This window comes from Aaosphaeria arxii (genome assembly GCF_010015735.1).
Source record: "Aaosphaeria arxii CBS 175.79 unplaced genomic scaffold BU24scaffold_7, whole genome shotgun sequence".
Lineage (NCBI taxonomy): Eukaryota > Fungi > Ascomycota > Dothideomycetes > Pleosporales > Aaosphaeria > Aaosphaeria arxii.
In genome coordinates this window covers 1,403,547-1,419,717 of record NW_022983480.1, presented here as the reverse complement: position 1 = coordinate 1,419,717, position 16,171 = coordinate 1,403,547, and the positions used below count along the sequence as shown (strand labels likewise).

Here is a 16,171-nt window from a genome sequence, read left to right as displayed (position 1 = left end):
GTAAAGCTATAAAATAAGCTATCATCATGGCTCAGGCACGAAGGCGTCGTTATCAACTAAATGTGGTAGTTACATCATCCTCGGTGTACCAGCACCAGACGTCAACGATGCTGTGGGAATTCTCCCGCGGCTTGAAGTAATGTGCTTATATATTTGTGACCGAACCAGAGAGTGAAGAATATATATCAATCCTCAATATAAAATGCTCAAGTCAAAAGTACCAGGGCGGCAAATTCGTTGGTCTGGGTCAAACAGCGAGATTAGGGATGGTGACAATCTTGACACAGTAAGATCGTAACGAAACCTTTGCATGGTGCTGCTTAAAAGTTCATCCGCTAGTCCTTCGTCAATCTTGTTCAATCCGTGGCCCCCTGCAATCCATCTGTAATACTTCCAACCTTGCAGAAATCCACCAAGGTCCGACTCATAGTCTGTAGAGGACCCGCCTGCTCGACTGATATTGAGGGCCAGAATCTTGGATACAATTATTATCAAGGGATGGTCACAAGACCGACTATGCCGAAGGATTGCTTCTAATATATCGTAATGCGCTATAGCACTCTGGAGAAGAACTTCAGGAGTGGACAATCCTTCGAGAAGAACGGCTGAGAGTAGCGACGCGTGCATTGCTGAAGAAAGTGCAATGAAAAATATTGTGGCATGATTCAGTTGCTGAGGCACAAAAGCCAGGGATGCTAGGAGAGCTTTCAGAATATCGCCCATGAGGAGAGCGTGGTCTGCAGCGTTGGTGTATGTCGGACTGCCCGTGAAAGCGGAATCCAGCAATAACTCAAGAAAATCCGCCCGTGCATTGAGAAGTATATGTATTCCGTGGAACCAAATCATGGCTTCGAATTGCCAAAGTAAGGATACGTTTTGAAAATCAGCGATACGGTTGGGAAACTGTATAAAGTACTGTTCCAGTTCGTCTACGATAGCTTTGTAAGAGGAACTGTCGTAAGTCGGGTAGGACAGAGCCCCCTTGAAAGAGTTTTGAAGGGGCAGAAACAACTCGAAGAACCCTTCTAAGGTATGTGGAAAAATGACGCCTTCCGCGGTGCCCGGAATGGTATTATGCCAGTCATGATCTGACAGCTGCGGCTGAAATAGTTCTGTTCCATGCCGAGTGAAGGACTCTGAACATGATCGATTGTACAGAAGCATTTGGACATTGTTATCGATGCTTAGGAGGCTCGCAAGCCTTCTATCAACCTCATTTGAGATGAGAGGTTGCGTCATGGGACACGAGACATTGATAGAGAAGAAGCAATTTGCGAGTGTAGTCCAGCGAAGGGCCATCGCAGTGCTCTGTTCGTGCAAGTAACAAAGATTAGCAAGGAGATACAGGCAGTATACATCGGTACGATGAACTGGACGGCTCTCTGCGAGGAGGGCAGCAATGTCCGCAAGGGCCCGAGCACGACTCTGTTCTGGGTATGTTTGGTCATCTTCGACTGATTGACACAAAAGGGCAGCGCAGACAAGGAGCGTAGCGTGCATCGCATCATTGGCAAGAAAACTACCATCGACGCTTGCAATCAAAGACTCGTACTCATTCTGTCTGAATGCGCTCAGTATGCCGATGCGGTAAACCAGAGCAAAGACATCTCGTGGGGACACAGCCAAGGCGTCGTCAACAGTGCTCAGAGTTGACGAGCACGGCGCGTCCTGAACATCCAAGTGACCATCGACCTCGGAGCTGGTGGCCGTCGGACTGTTGCACACTGGACTGAGTTGATGACCAGCGTGGGCTGGAGAGACGTGCTTGCGTGGTCGTCCCCTCGCTCGCACGGGGCGATTGCGAGTACATTGAAGGGACAGACGACGACAGCGTGCGCATGGGGCGTCCTCGGAGCATTGGACTTTCTAGAGAACTATGAGAAGGGGATCGACCTGTGGAATGTTGCAGGGACGCACCAGCTCTGCGCATCGGTCGCACGCTCGTTGTTGGGCACCTGGCATCTCGCGAGATATCGCGAGCTATCGGTGTGACTAGAAAAGGCCCTGCTGGAATTTTTCTTTCCCCGCCTGGAACTTTTCTTTTCCCGCCTGGTAGTTTTTAATGTCCGGCCGTAGCAACGGGCAATTTGAAAAGTCATTCAGGAGATTTCGCATTTGAATGGTAAAATAGGCCTTGCGCCGGGCATTTATTTTATGGTTGAGGTTGACACTGCCGAGGAAGGACCGGAAAATACAAGACGTCACACGGGTTTTGTCCTCCGTCGGGGATTTATTTAATGTGGCCCTACGGTCTCTTTCTCTGACCCCCTCCTCACATACACACCCCCTCTCTCTCCAAAACGGCTCTTCTCTACGCGCTGCTTCATACAACGAACAGTGCAGTCGACAGTCCTTCGACAGTCCGTCATGGCGCACGCATGCCCCAGGCGGCTGCAGCTCGAGCCACGTCAGAACCAGCAATTTCGTCAATGTGAATCTACTTTCCACAACCAAGAGCGCCGAAAGTACTAATCGTGTTTCGCCAGTTATGCGCGTGTGTCGTACGAGTCTTGTAGCCATCAAGGGTTATGGCCATCCAATGTTGACCGAATCGCTGAGCCTGTTCCATGATCGGCCGGCCTTGCTCGATGCCCTCTTCGCAATTGCATCCCAGGTCGACGATTACCGCTCTACCGGCGACGCAGTTGCGCTTCTGGAACCTTATCATAGAGTACTACGCGACATGCAGTCTCTCTTGGGAGACCATCGTCAGAACCCTAGAGACTTTAGGGAAGTACGATTGGCGTGTGCCCTAAGTGCTCTTGTCCTTCTCCTCCTGTCTATGTCTAGCACTAATAGCGATTGGGAGTATCATGCATCGCATCTTGTTCATCTGATCAATAGTTCCAACGTTGATGTTTTGAAAGAGACTCCTCTTGGCTTGGCCTTGATTATGCTGGCCGCACATATGGACATTGCTGCATTTGCCATAGGACGTACGGTCGTGCCCACTTGCGCGTGGTCGCGATGGCATTTAGACGAGCAGCATGATGCATTCGCGGTGCCTTTTCAGATTCACGAGATCAATACGGGCGTCCCCGCGAGCTTGCTCTCTATCATCTCAAAACTAGACCAATGCGCAAGCTTGTCCGAGTCCTGCCGTGGAACACTTGGTCATTCGAGTGCTGTGCTTACCACAGAGCGCGAAAGGTTATGGATGCTGCTCGAGGCCTGGCAGCCACAATCGCTTCCTGAAAGTATGCTGAGCCATCAGCGATCCGCTCTACGCATCGCTCGACGAACCCTTCACCGTGCAGCCATGCTGTTTCATGCTCGCGTCTACGGTTTCCACGCGAATCTCCTTGATCCCCTTGACCATCTTTCGGAGACGACAGGTGCGTCATTGGTGGAAGAAATCGTCACCGGTATCCGTCATCTCCTTCATGACTTCAAAGACAACGCCAACCCAATTGGAAATGCCATGGCCTGGCCGCTAGCCGTTGCAGGCAGCGAGTGTGGTAGTGAGTCGAACAAATTTCTACAACATGAGGTTGTTAGCTTAATCCATGACATGGCGGATTCATTCTATATGTTGCACTTGACACCGCTGGAGCAGCTCTTGCGAAATTTGTGGGAAAAGCACACACTGATGCTTAGCACGGGTCTTACTGGACGCCTCAGTTTAGAATCCATAGCTACAGAAACCAATACGATAATTTTATGCTTGTAAGATCAAATATCGTGTGATGTAACCCTGACTTTCTCTGGAATCACGACTGCTTCGCAGCACGTGCCCAAAATGTCCGGCGGCCACACGCTGATTGCGGGTCTGGTTCACTATATATATATATCAGTGGGCCACCACTCAATTCAATGTAATATCAGCCTACTATCTCTTCGCTTCTTCTACCAATAATGGCTCAAAATGTCGCACAACATTGGAGAGCTTCAATCCCAACAGAGCCGTCAACTCGCTCATATTGGCATCAACAGCTCGACAGTAATCTAGAAGCACTAACCGAGTAAGTAAATTCATGTACAGCTATACTACAAAACAATTTCCTAATCCACTTTCATGCTCAGAGGAGAACTACCGAAATCTGCGGATTACGTCATAATCGGGTCTGGATTGACTGGTTCTCTGGTCGCGTATGACTTAGCTCGAACCTTGCCCACTGCGACTAGTATCGTCGTTCTGGAGGCGCGGCACGCTGCCAGCGGAGCAACAGGCAGAAACGGAGGTCATATCAAACCAGGAAGAATCGCCTTTTTCAACGATTGGAAAGAACGCCATGGGGCTCAAGTTGCTGCTGCACAAGTGGCTTTAGAGAAGGCAAACTATGAAGAAACTGTGGCCTTCATTGAACAAGAGCAGTTAGCTGAGGAGGTTGAGCTGGTCCTACTCCAAGCTATGGATGTTGCGATGAATCAGCAGGCACTTGAGAAGCTCAAAACGGCTTGGGAGAACCTACGTCGTGTCGGTGCCGATACTAGTGACATGCAATTTCATCAAGAGCCTGAGACGGCAGAAGTGCGCCACTCCTGCTACAATTATAAAACACGAAGTTACTGACATGGAACTAGGCTGTGCGGATACCACAGTGTTTGGCCGCTGTCTCCTATCCCGCTGCGAGTGTTTGGCCTTACAAACTTGCGACCGCCGTACTACGGAAAGCAATTGGACTAGGTGTCAAGTTGTACACGTCAACGCCTGTCAAGAGCATCGATAAAGCTGTATATGAACCCTTCTGGACTATTCAAACACCGAGAGGCAGCTTGCAGGCAGGGTCTATCATTCATGCTACGAATGGTTACGCATCTTCCATCCTACCTGAACTCACAGACAAGCTAGTCCCCTGCAAGGGACACGCAGCAGCAGCACTTCCTCCAAAGGCCTATTTCGAATCTCCCCTTCAGAATACGTATGGGATTCATTGGGGCGATGATTATGATTACTTGATCCAGAAACATCATCATGCACGACCACTCATATATGGAGGCCGAGACCTCGTGGGTAGTGGCGATACCTTTGTCGGCGTCGGTGATAGCGATGATAGTACGCTCAACAACTCAATTGCAGAGTCGCTAAGAAATTTTCCGTTCGAAACATTCAAAGACTGGAAGTCGGAGGAGAACGAGACTTGCCCAGGGGACACGCAAGTTTGGTCTGGGATCATGGGCTTCACCATAGACGATTTTCCTTTCGTAGGAAGAGTCCCTGGCAGATCTGGTCAGTTCATATCCGCCGGGTATGGCGGCTCTGGTATGGCCCGCGCATTTCTCTGCTCCAAGGCGCTTTGCCAATTGATTCGTGGTGAGGAGGTGGATAAGAGAATTCCCTCCTTCTACTTCGATTTGGATAAGCGCTGGACAACGCCAGAAACGATATCAGCCCAAATCGCAGAGTGGAAGGCTATGACAGCTGAAAGCGCTGTTTGAAACCTTGAACTTTATTGGATGTTCTCTTCAATGTCGTTTCGGAATCAGTCACGCCGAGTTTAGTCCATAGATAGATCTATCGCAGCAACCAGGATCAATTCCTTGTCTACTTTGTACTATGTTCATAAGAAGAACTCCACACCTGCAATGCGTCTGTGGTCAAAGCGCTGCAAAGTGTAGCACACGTAAAGGGCGCAGATCAACAAATGTCCGGCGGTCATTTCATGCATCGTGTTCGATCCTATCGGGCGCTAAGGATTGGGGTAGAGCACCCCCGCCTTTTTGATGTTAAACATGCGGAGATATGTACCTAGGTACGATACAAAGATAAGGTTCATGGCCGTGCTTGATAAGACATCGTGATAGACGCCCTTGAAGACGTAGGCATATGGCCCACTATAAGCACACTTAGGACCTACTACAATCGCTTTTTCCTTCACCCGCATCCCCTTTTGCCTACTGCCATCTTCATTTCCTTTCGTGGCCCATCATGAACACGAACGATATCAAAAAGCTGTCTACACGAGACACGACAGTGTCGGACACAACAGCATTGGAGACTGGAGTGGTATTACCATTTGGCTATACACAATCGTATCGACGCGTTCTTCGTACGCTCGGAAACGTTTGTTTAGTCATTTCGTTGACATCGTAAGTGTCCGTTGCCAGATGGTGCTGCGAAATTGCGCCCATATAACTCTTTTCGTAGACCACTACCAGCCATCATGGTCACAGCGTTTTATCAAATTACATATGGAGGCTACTTTGGTTTGACCTGGTGAGCACACTAATAATGCCTTTCGAAGGCTGATACGAATGACTAATTTCTCTAGGGGCTGGATTATCCCGAGCATTCTTTATCTGCCTCAAACTCTTGCAGTCGCTGAATTGAGCTCGTCAATGCCTGTCAATGGCGCTTTTTATTGGTGGGCGGCTGCACTGGCTCCTCCACGATTGTCTCGTGGCTTCGCTTTCGTCACCGGTTGGCTTGCCATGTCATCAATCGTCACAACACTGGCAAGCTTCTCTTATGCTGCGGCATCAACTTTCGTGTATGGAATTACGTTAACAGGCGTATCCTGGGAACCTTCGAATGCACAAATCATGCTCATTGCCATGTCAGGTATGTCGCTACAATGCATTCTTGGTGCGTGGCCTAGGACTTTTAATGCTGATACATTGTGCTAGTCCTTGTGCTTTGGTCCTCGCTGATGTTTTTAAGACTGGAGTCAATCAATGTGGTATACATCATTGTTGGTATGGCGTCAAACCCGTACTATAAAGCAATACCTAATTTACTTCTTTTAGCAATCTCTTATCTTGTCCAACTGCTCGTATTTACTATTGGTCTCCCTGCTACGCACGCTGCACAAGGACGTGCATTCACATCATCTGAAATAGTGTTCGGTACGATTACCAATTATTCGGACTGGATGCCGGCAGTTTCAATTCCCATGACGTGGTTCTGCGCTGCATGGGTTAATTCCGGGTGGGTCGTTCCAGCATTTGTAGCAGAAGAAACGGCGGACAGTGAGACGTCAGTACCGAGGGCCATCATCAGGTCCTATATACTCACAGCACTCATTGGTGTGCTGCTGTGCGTCATGTGTGCCTACTGCATTCCGGACATGGACATTATTGCTATGGATCAAACGTAAGTCAAATGCCCACCGCCATGTTTGGCATCATGACTGAACAAGTGCGCAGCGGATTTCCACTCATGCAATTACTCGTCGAGCACTGGGGCGCCCGCATTACATCCATCTTCATCCTAGCATTCACACCATTTGGACTGGTAGGTGGAAGTGCCATGCTTCTCACCTACGCATCGCAGATCGCAGCTTTTGCGCGAGACGGCGGGCTCCCGTTTGAGAAATACCTTTCGCACGTCAATGAACGAACCAGTATTCCTCACTACGCTGTTGGCTTCGAGATCATCGGCGCCGCCATCCTTCTCCTGTTCTCTTTGTCGCCTTCCGGCAGCGAAGTCGTTTACTCGCTTGCAGTGCTGGCAGCTGTCATTACATGGGCAATTCCAGTCGCACTCAGACTTGGCGCCGGCGATAGATGGCGCCCTGGTCAGTTCAATCTTGGTAGGTGGAGCGTGCTAGTCCATGCCTTCACCATTGCGTCACAGATATACCTGATCGTTATGGAAGCCTTCCCGCCCAGAGCCGCATTCGACGCTTCTTCGTTCAACTATAATTGGGTACTTACAGTTGCGGTGATCCTTATCTCACTGGGTTATTACTACTTCATCGGGTGTCATATCTACAGCTTTGATGCCGAGCGGGTTCGTACTTGAAGGCAGTGAGCCATGTCGGCATGGGCCCGTTACGAGATCATCGCTTGTTATGAGGGCGCAATGTCGGTTTTGAAACCTTGGTCTCCCAGCTCTTTACATCTCTCCCCGCACCGTCTCGGCTCTGCAACCGTTATCCTGGATGTCCGCTTGATGTCAGAATGGGAGACAGGGAAATATGAATAAATCACTAATTAAGTTCTCTGATCTTGTTCCATTTGGTTTGGTTCTGTATTAAGCCAAATCTCATAGCGCTTTTATGTCCTATGCAGCCTCATCATTTAATTAACTACCCATGTACAAAGTCATAGAACTATAAAAGTACGCGGTTCTTGCGTACTTCGCGTTGCCTTCATCCCATGGCGGTTTGTTGCGTCATATCGATATCCCGGCTTAATTTGTTGACCGCCTGGTTCAACCTGTCGACCTTCCGGATCATGTTGTCGACTTTATGGTTCAACTTCGTGATGTGTTCTAACTCGGTGACTTCTTGCTCCAACCGGGCGGCCTCCATTTTCCACTTGACAGCTTCCTGCTGCCACATGATTGCCTCTTGCTCCCACTGACCAGCATCCATTTGCACCTTCTTCATTTCCAACAAAATCGAGAACCTGATCGTTTGCTCCAGTGATGGTTCAGCAGCTGTTAAATCCAGGGTTGGATACTAAGCAGGGTCAGCTAAGATTAAACATCTGCCAAGGTAGCATACTGAGGAATCTTGATCACTTCCTGATCGTGAGTCGGCAGTGCCATTACCAAAAACCTGGCGTTGATCTTGATTGGGCGAGTTATGGGCTATCGGTTGCATTTTCTACTCAGTTCGGATACGACCGGTTGATTTCGAAAGTTCAAGTAACAGAAGTTTAGAGAATTTGCCCCGTATGACCTGAGTTATCATCGGAAGGGCTAAAGCGCAAAATTTGTGGATGTTAAGTAACGAAGCGCTGGCAGTAGAAGGAGGGCAGGCCACGATTTTATATTCCTGCGGATCAGAAGTCACGTGCCCTACGCTATAATTGAATAAGTACACTCAGTAATAATTTAGGTAGCAGTGAAGGAAGATAAAATTCGATTCTTAGAAATCCTAGATAGTGTAAGATGTGCTTGCGAGGGACTATCAAGTATAATAAACTAAGAGTAGTAACAGGATGAATTAAGTAGTAAATAAAGATGAACTTTAAGAATGATTTATGTAAGAGGTTCTATGGAGAGAGCAACAGACAACAACCAAACCCCTAACGACTACTCTGCACGGAGCGCCTTTTCTACTAGGACTACTCTAGAAATCGCTGTATTCTTTTGTACTCTTCTAATTTTTGTATTTCCCTCTGTAGCCCTTACTATTGCCCTGCAAAATTAGCCCTTTTTAGCAGTGCACCTGCCTTACACTCCTCCTTCTGCTTACGCTTTTATACATATTCTGCTCCGTGATGAGTTCGGGTAGCTATATATTGCCCCTATTCTCCTCTTCTCTTCTTCTCCCTCTTAGAAATTACGATCGTACGCAATCACGTAGGCAGCTACATAAGCAATCACGCTAGTAGGATTAATTATAATAGCTATTAGGTGATTACCGTTGCAGGCGGATATTAGGTCAATTTCGATCGCTATTGTAGGTAGAAATCCGATCGACTGTATCAGTCCTGCAGGCAGATATTGATCGCTATCAGAAGTGGCTGATTGATCATGTAGTTGATGGATATTGCACATAAACAGTGGATCGCTGCTGAAGATGATTGATAGATCACTACGATAGGTGGTTGATGGCTCACGTTGATTGATATTCCTAGTGGATATTTAATTGATTTGATCACTATTGTAGGTAGTCAATCATCACGATTGCAGGTGATTGATCAATATTGTAGGTAGATATTCAATCCGCGTATAGACGCCTTTATAGTAGGAAGCATCACAGGCACGGTCCGCGATCGGTGGATAGGGTTGATAAATAGATATTTGCTTCTGTCGATAGGCCTCTAGAGGTAGGTAGATAATGCATCGATCTATCTATACCCTGCTTAGTGCCTTTTCCTATACACGTGATCCTTGAATAGCTTCGTCCATCCAGCTACATCACACTACTTATGTGAAGAGTTGTTACCAACACCAAGTGATGCTATTGTTCTTGTAGTCTACTTAATTAAGAAATGTAAACCCCAATCAGGTTAGCCTGCTGCCATTTCGATATTCTAACTTTCAGCCAATGGTCAGCCATTGGTCAGCCAATGGTAAGCCATTCGTAGCAAACAGTTAACACGGTAATGATTAACAGGTACCATCTCGCGAAATTGCACGCGAACCATGCAAGGGACCACGAGATCCCACGTTTCTTTTAAAAAGTCTATAGTCTAATCTCCTTGACGTCTCCGTATATGTATAAGCACTGTGATGCTCGTATAGTAGGCTTTTCAGAAAAACTTTGCTCGAGGTCCATCATTACGAGGAGATTAATTTCAGGGGAGTAATTTTAAGCAATCATGAAGTACCTCGATGATATGTTCCGTTTTATTGCGACGAGATTGAAACACACAGCAGAGGGTACAATGGAACAGTGAAGGTTGTGCGCACTGCAACACTGACCCTGGTATCGCATCATGGCACCTGAGTTGGCTGGATCCTAAAATAGAACCATGTGAGCCGTAGCCGTAGCCGTGACCCGCAATTGAAGTCGGCCCATTTGTCTAGGTTTGTCCATTTTCTAGGTTATTGTTCTTGGTCTTAACATGGTTACTACGGATGGGAATTTCGGCGCAATGACCCGTTCTTCGATCTCCCATGCAGCTCTTTGCATTCCTAGTTCAGTTAGATGTTATATTAGTTCAATGGAAAATGCAAAATGAATTCTCGCTATTGGGGACGAATTCTCAGTGTTGAGACCTATCATTAAAACTTTTCTTTTCGCCATCGTACATCAGGATGCATTGCTGAATTGTGGCTCGGCATGAGATTATCGCCGTTGAATTTAACAAGATGGACAACATCAGTGTTCCAAACTCTAAGCCTTTGTGATGAAGGGAATCTTGAAAATCCTACGTTGTGGTTGTTGTTCACAGTTGATCGTGTTTTCGAACACCCTACGCTGCAGTACTACGTTACGAATCTGATATCGTCTGCTAGCACTGCGACTATGCTCCTTCCCGAGGCCCTGAATACGAGAATATCCTGAGGTCTCTCGGAGAAATGCACTCGTACAAGTTCACCAGCGCTGCTTGTGGTTACAAACACCAGCGACTAGGTTAAGGCCCCCATATGCCTATACGGCGCGGCCCCTGTTTTGGCGGGGCGCCCCGTTGGAAGAGGCAGGTACCCTGCTCTGGCCAGCCGAAACCCCGTCAGGGCGCCTAAGTCTCCATAAGAAACAGGCGATCAGCCCCCTCAAATAACATCGTTCCACTACATTAAATCGGGCGTATATATTATCGTCCCCCACGATCATTATCGTTTCTGGCTCATCGAGCATATCTACATTCGTTTCGTTCCGTTTCGTTCGTTTATTGTTTTCGGAACAGTCTACAGACGTACTGCGACAATGATGGCAAGGATCCACTTGCTGTCAACGCTGGTGACGGTGCTTGGCCTTCTGGTCAGCTTCTCATCAGCAGCGACAAAGATTCGTCCTGGTGCAGACCCAACAATTATGAAGGTTGGTGATATGTACTACTCTGCAGAGGCAGCGGGAACCGGCATCTTCGTGCGCCGCGCCTCGTCCCTCATTGGCCTTGGTGAGGACGGTGTCGATAGGAAGCAAGTTTGGACGGACTCGAATAAGGTGGGCGCAGTATGGGCGCCTCAAATTAGCCGCGATGGTGGACGGACATACATCTATGTAAGTTTTGCACCTTACATCATCCGCTATTATAAATAGAAACTGACACTTTCAAGTTCACCATGGGCCAGTCTGCTGCTCATCGTATGTATGTCATCGAGGCCAGCGAGCCTTTCGGATTGTACAGCCAGGAGAAAAAGCTCAACTTGCCGGACGACCAATGGGCCATTGATGGCGCTCACTTCAAGTACGAAGGTCAGCACTACTTCGTCTGGTCTGGATGGAAAGACTCCACCAACTCCCAACAAAATCTCTACATCTGCAAGATGACCAGCCCTACCCAGCCCACAGGCGCCCGGTATCTGATTTCGCAACCCGCCGAGCCCAGCTGGGAGCAAGCCGATGGGTCCAGGATCAACGAAGGTCCCGAGCCCATCCTCGATCCTGAGGGCAGGCTCCACATCGCGTATTCCGCGAACGGCAGCTGGGGCACTAAGTACTGCATTGCCGATCTGAGGCTCAAGAAGGGTGGCAACCCGCTTCAACTGTGGGACTGGTTCAAGTCTAATGGGTGTCTGTTTGGCTCGTATGCGGAGCGCATGATGAGCGGCTGGACGCCGACTGTACAGATCGATGGTCCGGGTCATAACACCTGGGTCATGCCTAACGGCGAGATCTCGTCGAGTCCCAAGGGCACAAACAGAATTCCCTTCGTCTTCCATGGTGTTCCAAAGGGTACGGAGTACAAGTGGGCGAACAGGAAGTGGTTCACGGGCAGCTTTGTCTGGTGGGCTGGCACTAACTATCATCGTGGAGGAGAACATGCGGCCGATGACAAGGGGTACAGCTTTAAATTCTTCGAGTAAATAGTTTATTTGATGATCTATTGTAATTCAAGCGTGATTAGCCGTAATGTCGCCATCTATTTGATCTTATTGCACTGTTGTTTGATTGCTAGAATTGTGAACATAGGCAGGGCAGTCATGGTAAATGTCGCATTGATTTTTATCGTTGATTACCGTTGATTGATCTTTCGTTGACTGAGGGATGGTTAATTGGCTACATGTTGATATTTTGGGCAGATGAGCTGCATATTTGAATACGACCTGTAGCTTTTAAAGAAAGCGTTTCTCGCACCCACAACGATTCGTCAAGTTTTGTTCATAATTCGGAGCGAAGTAGATTCAAATCTTCCAACGCCAGTCTGGGTGCTTCCATTCAAGATCCTGAATCTCCTCCCTTGATAAATGTTCCAGGTTCTCGTGCGCTTCTGCATGCACCACCTCCCGCTTCCTGTTGTCAGACTTCATCCAGAAGTATGCAAGAATAGCAACCGTAGTCCAGAGAACCGCACAAGTAAGATTCAAACTATTACCAATGCGATACATCGGCACATCCGTAGGCAAATACGTCCATGTTGCGATGAGTCCACCGAGGTTTCCAAACATGACTTACACTAATGTCAGCAAATTGTGAAATTGTGTGGGGAGGAAATAGACAACATACCGTTCGTGCCGATAGCAATGCTCCGAGCTGAGTCGCTCAAAACGTTCGCGCTAACTTGTGCATTGCACATTGCACCTAAAGTGAATGCAGTACTGGCAGTAAGAAAGATTGCCCCGTACCGCACGTTGGCGTTTATCGTGGCTAGCAGGATGACGAACCCTGCAATAGCTGTAGGCCCAGTGACAGCAAGGAACAATTGTCGATGATCGAACTTCCAGCTTAGCGTCGGGATCAATAGTACGAAAAAAGCTCCGACAATGTATGGGGGTACGGTAAGAAGTTGCATCTGTACAGTCGAGCGGCCCGGATAGATGGTTTTGATGATACTTGGGAGGAAGAAGGAGATGGACAGGACAGTGATGTTGTTGAGCATGAAGATGCATGAAGTAGCGATGGTTATTGGATTTGTGAACCCACGCCTAAGCTTCGTGCCATCAATTTTATCCAGCAAGACGGCTTGAGCGAGACGCTCGGATTTGACGCGATCCACAGCAAGTTCTTTCTCTGCTTCGGACAGCCATCGCGCGGTATCAGGCCTATCAGTCAGGGTTCCGAAGGCAATGATCGCGATACCAACAGTGATGATGCCCTCAACAGCAAATATCCTTGTGTATCTGTTAGTGACACAGTAGTACATGGTCAGTCCAGGTGGTAACCTACATTTCCCAGCGGTGCAACCCCCCGAAATGTGACAATTTGAGGATTCCAGAAGCTAACAGGCCCCCAAAGGCGCCGGAAAGGGGAGCCATTGTCATGTAGAGCCCAAGGCGAAAGGCAAGTTCACTGCGACGATACCATCTAGAGAGGTAATACGCAATACCTGGCATCAATCCAGCTTCAAATACGCCTAATAGAAAACGAACTGCACATGCTTGTGCGCGCGTGCGTACAAAAGCAGTGGCGATTGAAACGATGCCAAACCCGAGAGTTGTTGCGGGTAAAAACCAACCAGGGCCTGACCAAATCAATCAATATTTCTCTGAACATCGTGTGGCAACAATAATATACCTATGAGTTTACAACAGATTGTTGCAGGGATTTCAAAAAGAATGTATGAAATGTAGAAGATCGACAAGACGATGTTGTAATCGTATCCTTCAAGTTTAAGGTCTTTTTCAAATCCAGCGAGTCGGGCATTGCCTATCACATATTAGATTGGTTCGATGAGGAACCATGCTTAAGCTCACCTATGTTTGCCCGGTCGATGAAACACATGAGATAGAGTAATGCTACTGTAGGGACAACAAATAAGTCGATTTTGGTGCGCAATTTGTTCTCTCTTCGACTAGCGCCATTGGCTGCCTCAACAGCAACTGGTTGCAAGGTGATGTCAACCTGTTCGACGAATTCTGTAGATGTCTTGGTTGTCATGCTGAACGATTTTATTCGAAGGTGATCAGTATAGCTCTAAAGTAGGCAGAGCTTGATCGGGTGTGTGAAATTGAAAAGCGAACAAGACGCAGTTTGTGTTACTACAAAATACAGACTAACTCCTTATTTAGATAAGACGATGAAGGTAATACCATAATAGATATGTCTCTATAATCCTTATTTCAGTCTTTACTAGTAATCCTAAACAAGATTCTAGCTACAGTATGGCCTACATGGATACCGGCAAGCCTCATTCCGCTCACGTGATCGGAACGCATCGAAGGACTCACGTTCCGGATTGCAGTAACACGGTTCAAGTTTTCCATTGTTCATGTAACGACCATGAGTTAACTGGCATAGTGTTGTACCGCGCCTTATTCCGCCTTTCGAGGTGTACTTGATGCCAGCACCCCTATACATAGGTAATTTGTGACAGCTTGACCAACATATGAGTTCCCAAAATTGAATGCTATTCTTAAGATTGTGATTCTTAACTCTGTTTACACTCCATCAAGTAATAGTCACAATTCGCCCATATGGCAACAACTACATTGACAGCCTCTGCGGAGCCTGTCGTTTCCTTCGACTCTTCAACCATCTTGTTGGCTTCGTCTACTCCTGAAACAACCACACCGCCATACGCGTCAGGTAGCCCATCGCTTGCCTATGTCGACGAAGAAGCCGAAAACCCGCCTAAGTTCTCCACCGTTCACGAAGAGCGTCGTTATCTAAAACATCGCCTCGCGATTGCCTTTCGAGTATTCGCTCAATTCGGGCTAGGTGAGGGAGTAGCAGGCCATATTACAGTGAGGGATCCTGTAGAACCAGACAGTTTCTGGGTCAACCCCTTTGGGACTCACTTCGGTCTTATACTCGATGAAGATTTGATCCGAGTCGACCACAACGGTGTGGTTGTAGAGGGCGGAAGCAACAAGCGATTGAATTATGGTGCGTACTCTACGAACTATCTACTGCTGGGCTGTCGCTTCCCAAAATGTAAGAAATGAGTAATTGATCATCAAGCAGCTGCATATGCGATTCACGCAGAAATTCACAAAGCGCGTCCCGATGTTCTTTGTGCAGCCCATTCACACAGTTTATACGGTCGTGCCATGAGTGCCACGGGTCGAACATTGGATATGCTCACGCAAGACTTTTGCGTCTTTTACAACGATCACGTTCTGTATTCTAACTTTGCAGGGCTTGTTCTGAATACGGACGAAGGAAAAGCCATCGCGCGATGTCTCGGCAATAAAAAGGCTGCACTTTTAGGGAATCATGGCATTCTAACAGCTGGGCCAACCATTGAAGCAACGGTTGCTTGGTTTGTGCTTTTCGAACGTTGTTGCCAGATACAGCTCATTGCTGATGCAGCGGCCGGTGGGCGGGGAGTGCCACTGGTATCGATTGGACATGGAGAAGCTCAAGCGACATGGGAGGCAGTCGGCACGACTGGGAACGGATACTTTCAGGCTCTACCTCTGTTTCAGGTAGCAGAACGCGAGTTTAACGAGCGGACGCTGCTTGGGAGGGGAGTTGTAGCTTCATCGTGAAATTGTGATACTAAGAGCTACTTATTATTCATTTCACAAATGTGTCGAAATAAGTTAGGATGTCCTAGTTGAAGTATTTCATTTGAACAGTATTTACGTTTGGTCTAAAAATTGTTCGACTTGCTTGAGTTTTCTTACTCTGCTTCATCAGGAGTTCAGAATATCACCATATGCCCATCAATGTAGTCTGTACTTTAGGATGGTTTATTGTAGAGATGGGAAATTCAACTTGTAGATTTGCATTGGTCATAGTTCTTCTTCCCTAAACTGTAGGTGAGGGATGCAAGGCCTCTG

General features: G+C 47.7%; 8 protein-coding genes across 8 annotated transcripts; 5 read left to right on the top strand and 3 right to left on the bottom strand.

The window, feature by feature from the left end:
* Positions 1-25: 25 nt before the first annotated feature.
* BU24DRAFT_494831 (uncharacterized protein) lies at positions 26-2,139 on the bottom strand. Its single transcript, XM_033534085.1, has 2 exons — positions 1,918-2,139; positions 26-1,866 (listed from the first exon to the last, which is right to left on the bottom strand). Exons 1-2 carry the CDS (start codon positions 1,960-1,962, stop codon positions 193-195), a joined length of 1,719 nt encoding a protein of 572 aa, XP_033381254.1. The 5' UTR covers positions 1,963-2,139; the 3' UTR covers positions 26-192.
* A 160-nt stretch (positions 2,140-2,299) lies between these two features.
* On the top strand, positions 2,300-3,670 carry BU24DRAFT_453221 (uncharacterized protein; the record flags this gene model as incomplete). The annotated part of the gene is made up of 2 exons (XM_033531247.1): positions 2,300-2,431; positions 2,487-3,670. The coding sequence occupies exons 1-2, from the start codon at positions 2,368-2,370 to the stop codon at positions 3,668-3,670; spliced, it is 1,248 nt and encodes a 415-aa protein (XP_033381253.1). The 5' UTR covers positions 2,300-2,367.
* A 163-nt stretch (positions 3,671-3,833) lies between these two features.
* BU24DRAFT_374780 (FAD dependent oxidoreductase) lies at positions 3,834-5,465 on the top strand. The gene is made up of 3 exons (XM_033524576.1): positions 3,834-3,962; positions 4,024-4,471; positions 4,525-5,465. The coding sequence occupies exons 1-3, from the start codon at positions 3,856-3,858 to the stop codon at positions 5,377-5,379; spliced, it is 1,410 nt and encodes a 469-aa protein (XP_033381252.1). The 5' UTR covers positions 3,834-3,855; the 3' UTR covers positions 5,380-5,465.
* A 281-nt stretch (positions 5,466-5,746) lies between these two features.
* On the top strand, positions 5,747-7,824 carry BU24DRAFT_484798 (amino acid transporter). The gene is made up of 6 exons (XM_033533362.1): positions 5,747-6,030; positions 6,089-6,157; positions 6,213-6,502; positions 6,568-6,636; positions 6,688-7,033; positions 7,087-7,824. Exons 1-6 carry the CDS (start codon positions 5,870-5,872, stop codon positions 7,682-7,684), a joined length of 1,533 nt encoding a protein of 510 aa, XP_033381251.1. The 5' UTR covers positions 5,747-5,869; the 3' UTR covers positions 7,685-7,824.
* A 202-nt stretch (positions 7,825-8,026) lies between these two features.
* Positions 8,027-8,611, bottom strand: BU24DRAFT_453219 (uncharacterized protein). Its single transcript, XM_033531246.1, has 2 exons — positions 8,391-8,611; positions 8,027-8,345 (listed from the first exon to the last, which is right to left on the bottom strand). Exons 1-2 carry the CDS (start codon positions 8,487-8,489, stop codon positions 8,034-8,036), a joined length of 411 nt encoding a protein of 136 aa, XP_033381250.1. The 5' UTR covers positions 8,490-8,611; the 3' UTR covers positions 8,027-8,033.
* A 2,467-nt stretch (positions 8,612-11,078) lies between these two features.
* On the top strand, positions 11,079-12,383 carry BU24DRAFT_396148 (glycoside hydrolase family 43 protein). Its single transcript, XM_033525288.1, has 2 exons — positions 11,079-11,507; positions 11,564-12,383. Exons 1-2 carry the CDS (start codon positions 11,211-11,213, stop codon positions 12,311-12,313), a joined length of 1,047 nt encoding a protein of 348 aa, XP_033381249.1. The 5' UTR covers positions 11,079-11,210; the 3' UTR covers positions 12,314-12,383.
* Positions 12,384-12,631: 248 nt separating this feature from the next.
* BU24DRAFT_484795 (MFS general substrate transporter) lies at positions 12,632-14,324 on the bottom strand (the record flags this gene model as incomplete). Its single annotated transcript, XM_033533361.1, has 5 exons — positions 12,632-12,897; positions 12,954-13,558; positions 13,614-13,908; positions 13,962-14,093; positions 14,141-14,324. The coding sequence occupies 5 exons, from the start codon at positions 14,322-14,324 to the stop codon at positions 12,632-12,634; spliced, it is 1,482 nt and encodes a 493-aa protein (XP_033381248.1).
* A 400-nt stretch (positions 14,325-14,724) lies between these two features.
* BU24DRAFT_484793 (class II aldolase/adducin domain protein) lies at positions 14,725-15,877 on the top strand (the record flags this gene model as incomplete). Its single annotated transcript, XM_033533360.1, has 3 exons — positions 14,725-14,746; positions 14,883-15,272; positions 15,351-15,877. 3 exons carry the CDS (start codon positions 14,725-14,727, stop codon positions 15,875-15,877), a joined length of 939 nt encoding a protein of 312 aa, XP_033381247.1.
* Between the last annotated feature and the right edge of the window lie 294 nt (positions 15,878-16,171).